Source organism: Xenopus laevis, chromosome 6S (assembly GCF_017654675.1).
Source record: "Xenopus laevis strain J_2021 chromosome 6S, Xenopus_laevis_v10.1, whole genome shotgun sequence".
Lineage (NCBI taxonomy): Eukaryota > Metazoa > Chordata > Amphibia > Anura > Pipidae > Xenopus > Xenopus laevis.
The window spans coordinates 2,476,419-2,492,127 of record NC_054382.1 but is presented as its reverse complement, the minus strand read 5'-3'; the positions used below and the strand labels follow the sequence as shown (position 1 = coordinate 2,492,127).

Here is a 15,709-nt window from a genome sequence, read left to right as displayed (position 1 = left end):
CAGGTTTTTATTTTCAAACTGAACTGTTCCTTTAATCCCTTCCCTCCAGTAACAATGTCTGAAGTCTCCAAACTTCTCTTGTTCTCCCCACTCACAACTTGCCCCCTGGACCCTATGCCTTCTTCTCTGCTCAAACACTGTGTTGCAGAACTTACACTCCACCACTTCTCACTCACATCTTCAATTCTTCTCTAGCTTCTGGAACCTTCCCTTCTCCTCCTTGACCTCATCTTCATTAGATCCAGTTGATCACTCTCTCCTGATGCAGATTCTCTATTCGCTTGGCATCAGTAACCAGGCTGCATCTTGGCTCTCTAATTACCTGTCTAACTGATCATTCACTGTCTCCTCTGATAACAAAACCTCATCTCCAGTTCCACTTAATGTGGGGGTGCCGCAAGGCTCTGTACTTGGTCCACTGTTGTTCTCCCTGTACCCTCTGTCTTTGGGAGATCTCATCCGATTATTTGGCTTTAATTATCATCTGTATGCTGATGTACCCAAATATATTTATCCACCCCTTCATTAACAGCAGAAACAGAGGCTCAGATCTCTAACTGCCTCCTGGTTATTTCCAACTGGATGAACCAGCGCCACCTCCAACTCAACCCAACACTCAACTAATCATCTTTCCACCTAAGCCTGGTCCTACTCCCCTATTTACTATCTCTATTGATGGCTCATTAATCCTGTCAACTCAGCTCGCTGTCTGGGGGGAATCTTTGTCTCCTCTCTCTCCTTCTCTGATCATATTAACTCCACTGTCAAAACCTGTCACTTTTTCTTACGCAAAATTATCAATATCCGTCCCTTTCTTGCACATGCAAATTAGGATTCCGAATCCTACTGAAAAAGGCCGAATCCTGGATTCCCTGCATCCCTAAGATCTGAGGATATTGATAAATACCAATATGATTATCAGTGGGAGACTTGTCCCTTGTGAAATCCCCATTTGTTTCACACTATTATTTAAACATGGGACAACTGAACATTTGAACTAAAGTGCCAAGCGCTAGTGACGAGCAAATCTGTACCTAAAATTTGTGGAATTGCAAAAAGATTTGCAAAAACGATAAAAAATTCTCAAAATGCATTAAAGTTAATAGACTTCAAAAAAAAAAAATTCACTCCAAATCCATTAAAGGCAATGGGGCTCGTTTATAAAGCTGGACAGTAACCCATAGCAACCAATCAGTGATTAGCTTTTTTTCCTGCTAACTACAGGTTGAGCACTGAAAGCAACTTCTGATTGGTTGCCATGGGTTACTGCCCAGGTGCAAATTTGCCCAAAGTTTATAAATGAGCCCCAATGAGTGTTTTTATTGTCACCACCAGTGATGGGTGAATAAATTCGGCAGGCACGAATTTGTGGTGAATTCCCACATTTCGACGCCGTCGAATCTCTTGCAAATTTTTTTCTCGTGAAAACGTTCGAAATGCTCAATTTTTTACGTGAAAGGGTTCGAATTGCTCAATTTTGCGTGAAAATGTACGAATTTCACAGTTTTTGCTGAAAACGGCTGAATTTCCAAAATGTTTTCGTGAACTTTCCATTTCCGAAATTTCGGGAAATTCGCGTATTTTTCAAAGAAGCAAAATGGGAGAGATTCGCCCATCACTAGTGGCCACCTTTTTGTCTTGAGAACTTTTTAGTTCAATTATGTTAAAGTCGATGTGCTTTCATTTCTTATGGCGACTTTTTTTTTTGTCTCAGCAACAATTTAGTCTTGGCGGCTTTTTTTTTTTTGTTTGCGACAATTTTTCACGTCTGATTTATGCCCCAGTTTCAGGAAACAATTTACAGATGGTGAAGTGCAGAATTTCTCAGCGAATCCATAACTGCCGAAGAAATTGACTTATCACTACCCAGCACCCAGTTTGCTCATTAACAAATACGGTTGCTATGACAAAAGCAGATACAACTTAGGAAAAAACTACAGGTGTGGGATCTGTTATGCAGAAACCCATTATCCCGAAAGCTCTGAATTATGGGAAATAATCCAAAATTTAATAAATGATTTCCTTTTTCTGTGTAATAATAAAACAGTCGCTTGTACTTGATCCCAACTAAGATATAATTAATCCTTATTGGAGGCAAAACCAGCCTATTGGGTTTATTTAATGTTTATATGATTTTCTAGTAGACTTAAGGTATGAAGATCTAAATTACAGAAAGATCCGTTATTTGAAAAATGCCAGGTCCCGAGCATTCTGGATAACAGGTCCCATATCTGTATTACAAATCTGAACTAAAATTTGTCTGCCATCCCTCAAAAAAAAGATTCTTCTACTTCATTCTGAGGTCCTGAGGAGGAGTGACACATGGGTTAGTCAGTATACAAAAACATCTCAGATATTTTTGATCGTTGAGTTCAGCCATAGATTGAGCCTACAGCAGAGCTTTCTACCTAAACCCCTTACACTCATTACTCCCTGTACTGAATTACTGATCCTTAGGGATTTCTCAGAGGAACAAACATGTTTTAGGAGACATCAGTGTTGGCCAAAATAATCTTCATATTGCAATGTATGGGACTTTGTCCTCTTTCTACTATTCCGGCACCTCTTTCTTTTGGTGACTTTTTCTTTGTCTCAGCGTCAATTTTGTCTTGGCGACTTTTTTTTTATTGTTTGAGTGTGAAATTTTTCACGGCGGATTCTGCCGCAGTTTCATGAAATAATTTGTAGATGATGAATTGCAAAATTTCTCAGCGAATCCATGCCTGGCCAAAAAATTCACTTATCACTACCCAGCACCCAGTTTGCTATGACAAAAACATTTTTTTTTAAGCAGATACTAATTCGGATGGATTAAAAAAAAGTACAGGTATGGGATCTGTTATCCAGAAACCCGTTATCCAGAAAGGCCATCTCCCATAGACTTTATCCAAAAAACCACCCCCAAATTTTAAAGAATTATTTCCTTTTTCTGTGTGATAATAAAACAGTAACTTCGATCCCAACTAAGATATAATTAATCCTTATTGGAAGCAGAACCAGCCTATTGGGTTTATTTCATGTTTATATGATTTTCTAGTAGACTTAAGGTATGAAGATCCAAATTCAGGAAGACAAATCTGAACTAAAATGTGGCTGCAATCCCTCAAAAACATCAAAGGATTTTCATACTTCATTCTGAGGTCCCAGGGAGGAGTGACTTGTTACACATAGGGTAGTCACTATACAAAAAACATCTCAGATATTTTTGATCGTTGAGTTCAGCCATAGATTGAGCCTACAGCAGAGCTTTCTACCTAAACCCCTTACACTCATTACTCCCTGTACTGAATTACTGATCCTTAGGGATTTCTAGAGGAACAAACAAGTCTCACCAGACATCAGCGTTGACCTTCTTGAAATACTATAATGACACCATTGTTAACTACTATGCATCCTATTTATCTTACTGGAAAGGAGAGAGGTAGCCATGGATATACAGATAAGGCAATCACAGCTCTCTCAGAAGAAGCCTTTATAAAGGATCAAGCCTTTAGCTGATTAGCAGAAGAACAAGGCATCTCCAGGGCACGATACAGAGAAATGAAGGAAACAAGATGAGATGTTCCTCTTCGGCCATAAAACGGATAAATCAGCATTCCAAGAAGAATAGAAACAGTGCTGCGAACAATGATTCTAGGGTGGCCAGATATTGTGTCTATTGCCATTTATTTCACCACTCTTTTCGGGGCTGTGGCAAACCTGATCATTTTCTTCGCCTTTATCAGCAATGCCATCAAGAAGAAGGTTTTCCAGCCTCTGGACAGGATCATTGTTAACATGGTATTGGTCAACTTCTTGCTTTGCTGTTACAAGAAGATTCCTGGGATCTTGGTGTTTTTCCATATTAAAGTGTTTGTAGATGTGGGATGCAGGATCCTGCTTTATCTATACCGCACTCTCAGGTTAGTCAGCCTATGGTCAGTGGCCAACCTAAGCTTTCTTCATCTCATCAAGATAAGGAGGCCAAGCCATCGCTGGTTGAAATATATTCACAGACATTATGGGCCCTACGTTAACTGGTCCCTGGCTGGCTGTTGGGTTGTTAGTATCACATTTCATGTACCATATCTTCTATATAGTGATACAGAGCATGTGCACAATCAGAGCAGCATCCTAATCACAAGCACCAACTGTTTAGGTCAATCGGAGAGCTCCCTGCTGAATCTTCTCACCTACATCACAGTGAGTGTGGACTTCCTGCTGATAATCCTCGTGACACTATTAAATGGCTTTACCGTCGATCTGATTTGTAGACACAGGAGACAAGTAAGGGACAAAATGACTGTCAGACAAGGATGGGACAAACGTACGGCACGGGCAACAAAGATCCTGCTGTCTCTTCTCTCTATCTATGTCATCTGCTGGGTCTCCACCGACCTGACCTGGATTGCAATTGTGTCTGGACTATCAGAGGGCTTCCAAAATAATCTTCACGTTGCAATGTATGGGGTTTTGTCCTCTTTCTACTATTCTGGCACCTCTGGAATCATGGTTTTTGGCTACAGGAAAGTGAGGGACTTCTTATGTAAGGCAACTTGTTCCTGCAAGTGGAGGGTGCCCCCGGTTATACAAGAAGAACCACAGAAGCAATGATGGAATATTATACTCCTTGTTGCGCCAAAGAAGAGTGCCCTTGACTATGAGAGATGCTAAGTCTAGTTATTATAAGTCAAGAGAGTTTTGTACCATTGTGACAGTGGTTATATGTGGATTAATAGTTAGCAGCGAAGACATTGATGTTTTAAGCAGGTGGAAGGTGAAAGGGGTAAATCTAATTTGATAAATGTATTTTAAATTGATTTGTTGTTGTTCCAAGTTCAAGTCACTAGACGATGGGTCAGGACATTCCCCTTAGAGAAGGTTCTGGAAGGAGGACCTGGGGTTATTTGTAAGATCTGACTGACTCTCAACTTTATTTATTATTACAATGTATGCACAGAGGGTTAGAACCCTGCAGCTTTGGGGTCCTGAGTTCAATTCCTCCAGGGCAATATCTGCAAGGAGTTTGTATGCTGTCCCCATGTCTATAGGGTTCCCCCATACACTCCAAAAATATACAGGCAGGTGAATTGGTTCTTAACTTAAAGGGGAACCATCACGAAAATGAAAATTCCAAATAAGCATCATACCGAAATAAAAAACTTTCTAAATACCATAAATTAAATATTCTGTACTGTTTCTGAAATAATCAAGTTTATCTTCACTATTCCTCTCTCAGCATCTGTTTCTCTTCATTCTGTCTTCATGCAGCAGTTGGGTGTCAGATATTCACTGACAGTTACATCCAATATTTATGTGCAAAATAAATAATGTATCTAATATAGTTAGTGAGGCAAAAATGTAATGTATAAAGGCTGGAGTGAGTGGGTGTGTAACATAATAGCCAGAACACTACTTCCTGCTTTTCAGCTCTCTAACTCTGAGTTAAGGTGGCCATACACGGGCCGATAAAAGCTGCCGACAGACCGTGTCGGCAGCTTATTGGCCCGTGTATGGGGGCCCCCGACGGGCTTCCCCGATCGAGATCTGGCCGAAAGTCGGCCAGATCTCGATCGGATGGGTTTAAAAACCCCGTCGGATCGCGGCCGCATCTGTTAGTTGATGCGGTCCCGCGATCCGACCGCCCGTTTGTGAATGCTAGGATCCGATCGTTGGGCCCTAGGGCCCACGATCGGATCTGCCCGATATTGCCCACCTCAAGGTGGGCATATCGGAGGGAGATCCGCTCGTTTGGCGACATCGCCAAACGAGCGGATCTATCCGTGTATGGCCACCTTTAGTCAGTGACTATAAGGGGAGCCACATGGGACATAATTCAAGCCAATGTAGCTTGAGAAAAGACCGTGCGGTCTGAAACATTGCCATTGTTTGGGGTCAGAGCCCATGTCCTAATAAAGGCATTTTAATCAAAGAAACCATTGACTGGTGCCGTCAATAACTAATGTGGTCTGATTGAACGGATTGAAGGTGGAAACCGTTGGACGTGCATCAGATTAAAGTGATTTGGTGGTGAAAGGTGCTGACTGTGAAACCTGTGAAGCAAAATGTTTTCCTACAGGGGACACTTCATCTCTCTTTGTAATGGCCCTTATGTGTTTTCTTATCCTTTCCTTCAAACACCGGCTCGTACGGCTCACATATTGTTTCCTGCAACATCCACATTCTTAAAGGTATATTCCCTGTTTTGTATTGCAATTCTAAAAGCCATTGTTCTGATATGCCCGGTAACATTAGATCTAACGCCCGTACCAATGGAAATTACTTTACAGGTCTTACATATAGTTGCTCCACATCTACACAAACCTTTCACAGTTTCCAGTTTTCCCTAGGGCTCACTGGGAGGGATAACACTAAACTCGGTGCCAAAATCTTACCCAGACTAGGCTCTTTTTTGGAGACACCTTTAATATTCATTTTAAATATCAAAACATCTGCCAATTTAGAATCATTACTTAAAACCGCAAGGTACTTCCTTATTATACCACAAACTTCATTGTATTCCTCACTATATTCCATCACAAAATAAATTGTATCCTTCTCAGTGTTCCCTAATTTCTCATGATTAATTAATTAAAGCATTATTTGTTTCTTGTATAAAATACCTACTGGCTTTCTCGTATGATGTTCTAACCAGATCCTTCAAATAGTTTGTTTCCTTGTACGTCCTATAAAAATACAGTTCCTCTGATATCTCACAAACTGGCTAATATTTGTGTGATATTCTTTGGATGGCAGCTATTGGCTGTAAATATGGCGTTACCCGCTGTGGGTTTCCTAAAGATTTCAGTGTCAATCTTCCCAGTGTGACTATTCCCCTTTAAGATCTAAAAACTTCATCTCGACATTGTGAAACTCCAGTGAAAATTCAACATTATAATGATTGTTGCTCAGATATGTGTGAAAATTGATTATGGATTCCGGCGTGCCACCCCATTCAAATAAAAGGTCGTCGATGTATTGACTGTACCAAATAATGTGCTCTCGAAAGGGGTTGTCACATCCAAAGACGCGGGACTGCTCCCATGTACAGGTTGGCATAGGAGGGGGCAAAGGTCGCCCCAGGGCAGTTCCTCCAGTTTCTAGAGGTTAAAACCCCCATCAAAATAGAAAAAAATTATGTTTTAACAAAAACTCCAAAACCATTAAATTATAGTCACTATAATCATGTGTGTACTGTTGTGATTCTTTCAATATCTCAGCAATAGCTTGTACACAGTGTCGGACTGGGACACCAGGGGCCCATCGGGAACTTTCCTGGTATCCCGGTGGGCCAGTCCAAAACTGCTTGTACAGCTAAACTGTGAGGTATCATAGAATGCAAGGATTTGACACCCATTGAAATCCAATGATAACTATTCAACCACTTTAATGTGGATAACTTGTGAATCAAGTGTCCTGAATCTCTAATATATGACCCAACTACGGGACCAAGGGCTTCAAACCCAAATCCAACTAGTCCAAGAGCCCCTCGTTGACTGACCCACTAGCCACAATAGGCCTACTTTCAGGGAAGGTCACAGATTTATATATCATGGAGGGGTGGTGGAAATAGGGATGGTTGGCATCTGCCTGACCAGTTAATTCCAATCCCAAGAATCCACCACCCCCAAAGAAACACCATAACATACCGCTTGGCCTCAGCTATATAATCCGTGGTGTTTATGACCATCACACTCCCTCCTTTATTGGCCTGTCCACTTATTTTAAAGGTTTACTTATCCTTTAATGTCAGCACTTTTTTCTTTTCAGCACCTGGATGTTCAGTCCTGCAGGGTTGCACCAAATCAGTGACAGAGGGGGACTGCATGATGCAGAAGTTTTAGGAAAATTAGGCCAAATTTTTTTTTACCTACAGCTTCCAGAATTTTTTTTGCCTAAATCTTCTCATATCTTCTATAGCAAAGAGAAGTCAGATGTATCATTATGTTTTATTGTTTATTTCCATTCAAAAAATTCCTGGTTGCTAGGGAACCTTTGCCCAAGCAATCAGGAACCAGTTCAGATTCCCTTTCTAGTCCAGTGAAGTCCTACCCTCATTTAGTATGTGGAGAGTGGAAGCAGACAGACAGGCAGACAAATACACATTTATTGATTCTTAGTTTACAAATTCATGTAGAGTAACCTCTCTGACATGCCCACCCACCCACAAATATATATATATACTCACATCTGGCTTTAGCAAAATCATTATGGGTACAGGACAAGACTGCATGTTCCATTTTCCTGCTATTGTTTATAATACAGTCCAGTAACCCATAGCAACCAATAAGCAGTTACCCTTGACTGCCAGAGAGACTTATAATAATGATAGCTGACAGTTAGTTGCTATGGGTAACAAAGTCCCTATAATCTTGTGTGGCAGTTACAGCAATGGAGACTGTGACTCCAGTTGTCCATGGCAGAGGTCAGTGGCCTAAACATGTAGCCCCTCTTGCCTCTCTAGTTCTTCTCAAACACCTTGTGCTCAGGTTTGGCCCGGTGGAACCATTCAGACCAGGAGCCATCATAGACCGCTGTGTTCTCTTTGCCCAAAATGAAAGAAGCCAGTGCCACGTGGCACGCTGTGACTCCTCGACGGCAAGAAGCAGCCATGGGCTTGTTCAGGTCCACCCCCTTCTCCTGGAACAGACGCTGGATCTCTTCCGGGGATTTCTCATAACCCTCCTTTGTTAGGAAACTGGAGAAAGGAAGATTGACGGTGCCAGTGATGTGCCCGGGTTCAATGCCTGAAAGAGACGAGACCCAGACATGACTCAGAGCAGAGAAACACTAGAGAGAAATGTATGAACTGTGCCTCGTGCCAGTGAGTGTGCCCATAGAGCCAAGAGTGTGCCTATCATGCCCATAGTGCCCATTAGAGGGAGTGTCCTGAATGGGTATTGCCCAAAATGACCAAGTGGCAGAAGTGAGTGTGGGGTGATCTCATGGTGCTTGTGATGTTCATGATGTGTATTTGTTTTGGTTATTGAGGTGCCAGGCCGGTGAGAGGGTGCAGAATATACCCAGGCTTGGGATGTATGTGGGTTCCCAATCAGTGGTGCAGAAGCTCATGCACCTGGGCTGGAGAGGACTCACATTAAAGCTATTGCCAGGGTGAGCAGAGACGAACCTGACAGTGACTCAATTAAGAACAGTTAAACCAAAAACCTAACTCTATAAACTTGGCCAAGTCCTTATTATCCTTCCCCAAATTCTTATAGTTGCCCTAGAAAACCTGCCGGGCGGGTGCTGGATGACATTCCCTCATACTAATAAGGTCTGTTTGGATCCAAGTGAAATTGCTTGGGAGTTCAGGGCATAGGAGTTCAGGCGTGTGTCCAGCTGGGTGCCAGCCTGTGTTTGTATCTATGAGTTGGACCTGCCTGTCAGTACTGGGGCTATAGATAAAGGTGCCTGGGAGTTGAGGAGTCTATAAGGGTGCCAGGGGTGTAGCCAGTCAGTACTCAGTCAGTGGATATTGATATTGATATATGGATATGGATATTTGAGAAGAGCCTTGGGTCAGGCTGCATGTGGGCTGTGTGTAGGAGCATGGTGACTGGAATTACTTTGCAAATTACTAGGGATGTAGCGAACGTCGGAAAAAAAGTTCGCGAACATGTTCGCGAACGTCCGGACAAAAATGCGAACGGTTCGCGAACGTTGCGAACCCCATAGACTTCAATGGGAAGGCGAATTTTAAAAGCTAGAAAAGACATTTCTGGCCAGAAAAATGATTTTAAAGTTGTTTAAAGGGTGCAACGACCTGGACAGTGGCATGCCAGAGGGGGATCAAGGGCAAATATGTTTCTAAAAAATCCATTGTTGACACAGCGCTGCATTTTGTGCTGTAAAGGGCAGAAATCACACTACGTCACTCAGGTGGTGTTTCTGGAGACGGTATTATTATTGATATTTAGACAGAATGTGAACAAGCTCACACAGCTAGGTGGCAGTGGTTTGAAGAACAGATGCAGATGAGAGATCAGCAGCAGGACAGACAGCTGCCCACAGCAGCTACATACAGAGCACTGCAGTAGAAGGTAGATTACTAGCCAGCAAAGCTACCTAACCTGAAATGTCCCTCAAATCCCTGCAGAGTTCTGTCCCTACAATACAGAGCAGTATCAAGTAGATTACTAGCCAGCAAACTTACTATCAACTGTCCCTCAAATCACTAACAGCTCTCTCCCTACACTAGCTCTTGCAAACACACACAGGCAGAATGAAAAAACGCTGCAGGGCTTCAGTTTATATATGGAAGGGGAGTGGTCCAGGGGGTGTGGGGGTGGTCCAGGAGGGAGAGCTTCCTGATTGGCTGCCATGTATCTGCTGGTCTGGGGTGAGAGGTCAAAAAAAAGCGCCAGGTAAGGCGAACCCGAAATGGCGAACGTCGCGCGACGTTCGCGAACATTCGGCGAGCGCGAACAGCCGATGTTCGCGCGAACAAGTTCGCCGGCGAACAGTCCGCGACATCCCTACAAATTACTTTTGTTTTATAATGTATTACAATAAAGGATTTCATCAAAGCCAACTAAATATAAACAAACCCCTTTGCCCTCTGGGTATTATCCTCCCACTCAGCACAGCATGGACCATTCATGGATTTCCCAGGAGGAAGCAAAACCAAGGGTTCCCTCTTGTATCATTTCACAGAGATACAAGGGAGAACCTTTGGGTTCAAGGACTAGGAATATATACAGTATTTATATTGTCTATGAACTGGGCACAATTAGGGCTGCTTCTCCTTTAAAGAAGGATAAATCTTATTGGTTGCAATTGGTTACTACCCCCCAAGCAACATTTGCACCTGGTTTGTGAATACGTCTCTACAGTGTATCTCCTTTCACCTCCCTCTTCCATCTCACCTTCCCCGGGCTTTGGCTCCGGGCCCCTGAATCTCCCCGCTGACCGGGCATCCACCACCTGGAAGCGCTTGCTGCTGATGTTGTCCTGAATGTCTTCAAATCTTTTCAGCAGAGAGGGGTCCAGCTTTGCTCGGAAGGTCTCGGGTCCATACTGTGGATTCTCTGATGTTACAGGAAGCCCCTGCTTCAGCCAGTTCTGAAGCCCACCATCCAAAACAGAGACATTCTTATGCCCAAATACCCGAAACATCCACCAGACCCTTGGGGAAGAGAGCATGCCCATCTTATCAGTATCATAAACCACAACATGGCTGTCATTATTGATCCCAAGGTTGCCTACATATTGGCCAAAATGTTTCTCACTGGGCAGCATCATCTCATAAGGTGAAGCTTGATCTTTGCATTGGTCCAGGTCAAAAAACCTTGCCTTGGGCATGTGCCTCTGTGAGAACTGCTTCTGGGCATCCTTATCGTACGTGGCATCCAGGACCCTCAAGTTAGGCCGGGACTTTAGGGCTCCTGAGAGCCAATTTGCAGAGACGAGAGCCCGGCAGAAGACTTGCTTTCCCATGATTGGTATAGCCCAGTCATCTCTACCATGCTTATATTGACTTTTATGGCGTGCAGAAGGAGGTGGGAGTTGAATATGTCGTAGACTTATGGAAAATTCCTTTGGTTCTTATCCAGGATTTCATGTTAATAATTTTCCTGATAGTATCTCGGCTGAGAGAATTGGGGCGTTAATTGTTAGGGTGATAAACTGAAGGGCTGAGCAACCTTTTACCTGTTCCTCCTCTAAGATATTGATCCAGTGGGTTAAATATAAAGCAAGAAGTGGAGTAAACGTGGGATCATTAAGGTGCTGCTTTGTGCAATGCCCTGGGCTTGTCTTTATGCTCAAAGTTTTGGCAAATTCTACATTATTTGGTGACGTTTTTTTCGATCCTCTGCAAGTCCTGGTTTCTATTAATGTTCTTTCAACTAAGCCCCGTCGGTCTGTTATATCCAATAGAACCTTACAACATACACAGTAAATTCCCAACAGAGCTGGATAGAAAGGAATGACAATGATTGTTAGATATGACTTGTGAGTTCATAGTGAACCTTACAGGGAATATTCCAGTTGCATGAAATAAAGGATTGATAGAAATGCCTTGGTCAAGCAGAGAGTATCTTCTGTCCCTCAATTATGTAGTCACATCCCGATTCCTGTAAAAATGTTTAGTGGTTTTAGAGCAGAACTTTCCCTTTTGCTATTAGTTTATACAGGTTGCTGGATTCTTATTTTCCTATCATGGATCCTCATGGTGTTCAATAAACTGGAAACATTATAATTATAGTAAAGTAAGTGACAGTAGAATGTCCTGCCCTCCTTTTAATTATTCTCTCTTCTTCAGATTGGTAATTTAACCAACTGTCACTCCTACTCTCTCTTCTCTGGGGTTTCTCTCTGCCCAACTGTTACTCCAACTCTCTCTTCTCTCTGGATTTCCTCTTTTTCCATCTGGTACTCCTGCTTTGTCCACTCTGTATATTTTCTGTCTTCCCAAATGTTACTTCAATTCTCTCTCCTCTCTAGATTTTCTCTCTACACAACTGTTACTCCAACAATCTCTCTGAATTTCCTCTTTGTCTATCTGTTACTCCTACTCTCTCTCTGATACTCCTATTCTCAGATTTTTTCCCCTAACCTAGCCAAATGTTATTAATATTTTCTTTGATCTTAGAGTCTATATCTACCCAACTGTTGCCCCTAATTTGTTTCCTCTGCAGAATTCTATTCTACCCAACTGTTACTCTGATTGTTTTCCTTACCCAAATGATATTATTATTTTCTTTGATCCCTAATTTGTTTTATCTGCAAATTTCTATTCTACCCAACTGTTACTCCTAATCTCTCTCTCTCTGTTACTCCTACTCTCTGATTTTTTTCCCTACCCAAATGTTATTCACATTTTCTTTGATCAGAGTCTATATCTACCCAACAGTTGCCCCTAATTTGTTTCCTCTGCAGAATTCTATTCTACCCAACTGTTACTCATACTCTCTCTCTCTGTTACTCCTACTCTCTGATTTTTTTCCCTACCCAAATGTTATTCACATTTTCTTTGATCACAGAGTCTATATCTACCCAACAGTTGCCCCTAATTTGTTTCCTCTGCAGAATTCTATTCTACCCAACTGTTACTCATACTCTCTCTCTGTTACTCCTACTCTCTCATTTTGTAGAAGGTCAGTTGTACCCCCCACAAGAGTAAAGGGACACAGGGCCTCCATCAGAAATTAAGGAACCCCATACTACTTAGTTTGTAGGGACTTCCCCCTCAGAGTACCAAGATTATAAGCCAACGTCCCACCTAGGCTTATGCAATGGGCCAGGTCAACTAAGCAGAATGTGTTCCAATAAAAAAAGCTTATTTAAAGGGGTTCTTCACCTTGGAGTTAACTTTTATTATGATGTAGAGGGTGGTATTCTGAGAAAATTTGCAATTAGTTTTTACTTTTTATTTGTGTGTTTTTTTTTTTAGTTATTTAGCCTTCTACGCAGCAGCTCTATAGAGTTATTTAAGCAATCTGGTTGCTGGGGTTCAAATTCCACTAGCAACCATGCATTGATTTGAATAAGAGACTGGAATATGAATAGGAGAGGCTTCAATAGAAAGATGATAAATAAAAAGTAGAATATATGTCTAGTTTTACAGAGCATTTGTTTGTTTAGATGGGGTCAGTGACCCCCATTTGAAAGATGGAAAGAGTCAGAGGAATAAGAATTTATTTTTAAAAAACTATAAAAGATAAATAATGAAGACCAATTGAAAAGTTGCTTAGAATTAGCCATTCTATAACATACTAAAATGTAACCTCAAGGTGAACCACCCCTTTAAAAGGACGGTGCTTGACACATCCATGATCTATGGAGCAAAATCCAATTATCTCGACCTCCATCCGTTTCCTAGCAAGTCTCGTCCCTTTCAGGGTTCACGTCTGAATCATCTCGTCTTACTCAGCCCGACTGGACTCCCATCGGGCCCAACCCTGTGGTAACCTTATATTGAGCTGGGAGGGGGTGTAAGATATTCTTATGGACAATATCAATATTAATATGAAATATTAATATTAGTCCATAAAAATACAATAACTGTAGGTTCTAACGGGGAGGTTTGGCAAAGAAATGACATTCAACCAACGGTATTACTGAAAAGATGATTTATGTATAAAATCAAAACACAGAAAATAATAAGCCATAATATACACATAAGAAAGGTACAAGGAAAAACCAACAATCTATAATTCAGAATGATATTTGCAATGCATATAAAGACGACCAGTGAGACTAATCAACTACTCTAACTTAAAGGAAAACTATACCCCCAAAATGAACACTTAAGCAACAGATAGTTCATATCATATTAAGTGACATATTAAAGAATCTTACCAAACTGGAATATATATTAAAGTAAATATTGCCCTTTTACATCTCTTGCCTTGAGCCACCATTTCGTGATGGTCTGTGTGCTGCCTCAGAGATCACCTGACCAGAAATACTACAGCTCTAACTGTAACAGGAAGAGATCACCTGACCAGAAATACTGCAGCTCTAACTGTAACAGGAAGAGATCACCTGACCAGAAATACTGCAGCTCTAACTGTAACAGGAAGAGATCACCTGACCAGAAATACTGCAGCTCTAACTGTAACAGGAAGAGATCACCTGACCAGAAATACCGCAGCTCTAACTGTAACAGGAAGAGATCACCTGACCAGAAATACTGCAGCTTTAACTGTAACAGGAAGAGATCACCTGACCAGAAATACTGCAGCTTTAACTGTAACAGGAAGAGATCACCTGACCAGAAATACTTCAACTCTAACTGTAACAGGAAGAGATCACCTGACCAGAAATACTGCAGCTCTAACTGTAACAGGAAGAGATCACCTGACCAGAAATACTGCAGCTCTAACTGTAACAGGAAGAGATCATCTGACCAGAAATACTGCAGCTCTAACTGTAACAGGAAGTGAGGAAGCAAAAGACACAACTCTGTCTGTTAATTGGCTCATGTGACCTAACATGTATGGTTTGTTGGTATGTTTGTGAGTACAGTGAATCCTACGATCCCCGGGGGCGGCCCTTATTTTTTAAAATGCCAATTTTCTATTTATGATTACCCAATGGCACATACTACTAGAAAAGTATATTATTATGAAAATAGTTTATTTACATGAAGCAGGGTTTTACACATGAGCTGTTTTATGTAATATCTTTTTATAGAGACCTACATTGTTTGGGGGGTATAGTTTTCCTTTAAACAAGAATCAATACAGTATGTAAACGAGGAGAAAAAGGTTACAACTATTTCAAAACGATATGCTCTAAACCCTCTTACACCTATAACCACACACATAAGTAATAACTGTCAATGATAAAGAGACACAGAGATAGTTACCAGTCCTTGGACAGCGCGTCAGTCTCTGGGCCTGCAGAGTTCCAGTTCAGAGGGGGACCCCTATACACAGAGGTCTGCTCCCCAAAACTCCAGACTGTACTTTGGACACATCTTTTATACTGTTTTTAGAGTCTCACCCCACAAGACAACTGGCTAAACAGAAGCTCAGATGGACTCTTGTTTCTTGTTAGATGACATAACTTTCCCGCACCGCATGTAAAGGAAGACTTTTGAGATCCGATAATCACTTGATCTCACAACAGGTTTTTACGTCAGGCTCTTTGCATACTATTACGAGAACTTGTAGTTAGCCTTCATTTACACATTATGATGAAACTGTTAAGTCACATATCACCACCTCAGGGCCAACTATTTATCCTGAATACCCTGATGCCTCCGGCTCTTTTGGGTCTG

The 15,709-nt window shown here is 41.7% G+C and overlaps 2 protein-coding genes across 2 annotated transcripts; one reads left to right on the top strand and one right to left on the bottom strand.

Moving 5' to 3' along the window:
- Nucleotides 1-2,998: 2,998 nt before the first annotated feature.
- LOC108695558 (vomeronasal type-1 receptor 100) lies at nucleotides 2,999-5,110 on the top strand. Its single transcript, XM_018224143.2, has one exon. It carries the CDS (start codon nucleotides 3,628-3,630, stop codon nucleotides 4,591-4,593), a length of 966 nt encoding a protein of 321 aa, XP_018079632.1. The 5' UTR covers nucleotides 2,999-3,627; the 3' UTR covers nucleotides 4,594-5,110.
- Nucleotides 5,111-8,064: 2,954 nt separating this feature from the next.
- LOC108695584 (thiosulfate sulfurtransferase-like) lies at nucleotides 8,065-11,486 on the bottom strand. Its single transcript, XM_041567272.1, has 2 exons — nucleotides 10,848-11,486; nucleotides 8,065-8,726 (listed from the first exon to the last, which is right to left on the bottom strand). The coding sequence occupies exons 1-2, from the start codon at nucleotides 11,416-11,418 to the stop codon at nucleotides 8,440-8,442; spliced, it is 858 nt and encodes a 285-aa protein (XP_041423206.1). The 5' UTR covers nucleotides 11,419-11,486; the 3' UTR covers nucleotides 8,065-8,439.
- Between the last annotated feature and the right edge of the window lie 4,223 nt (nucleotides 11,487-15,709).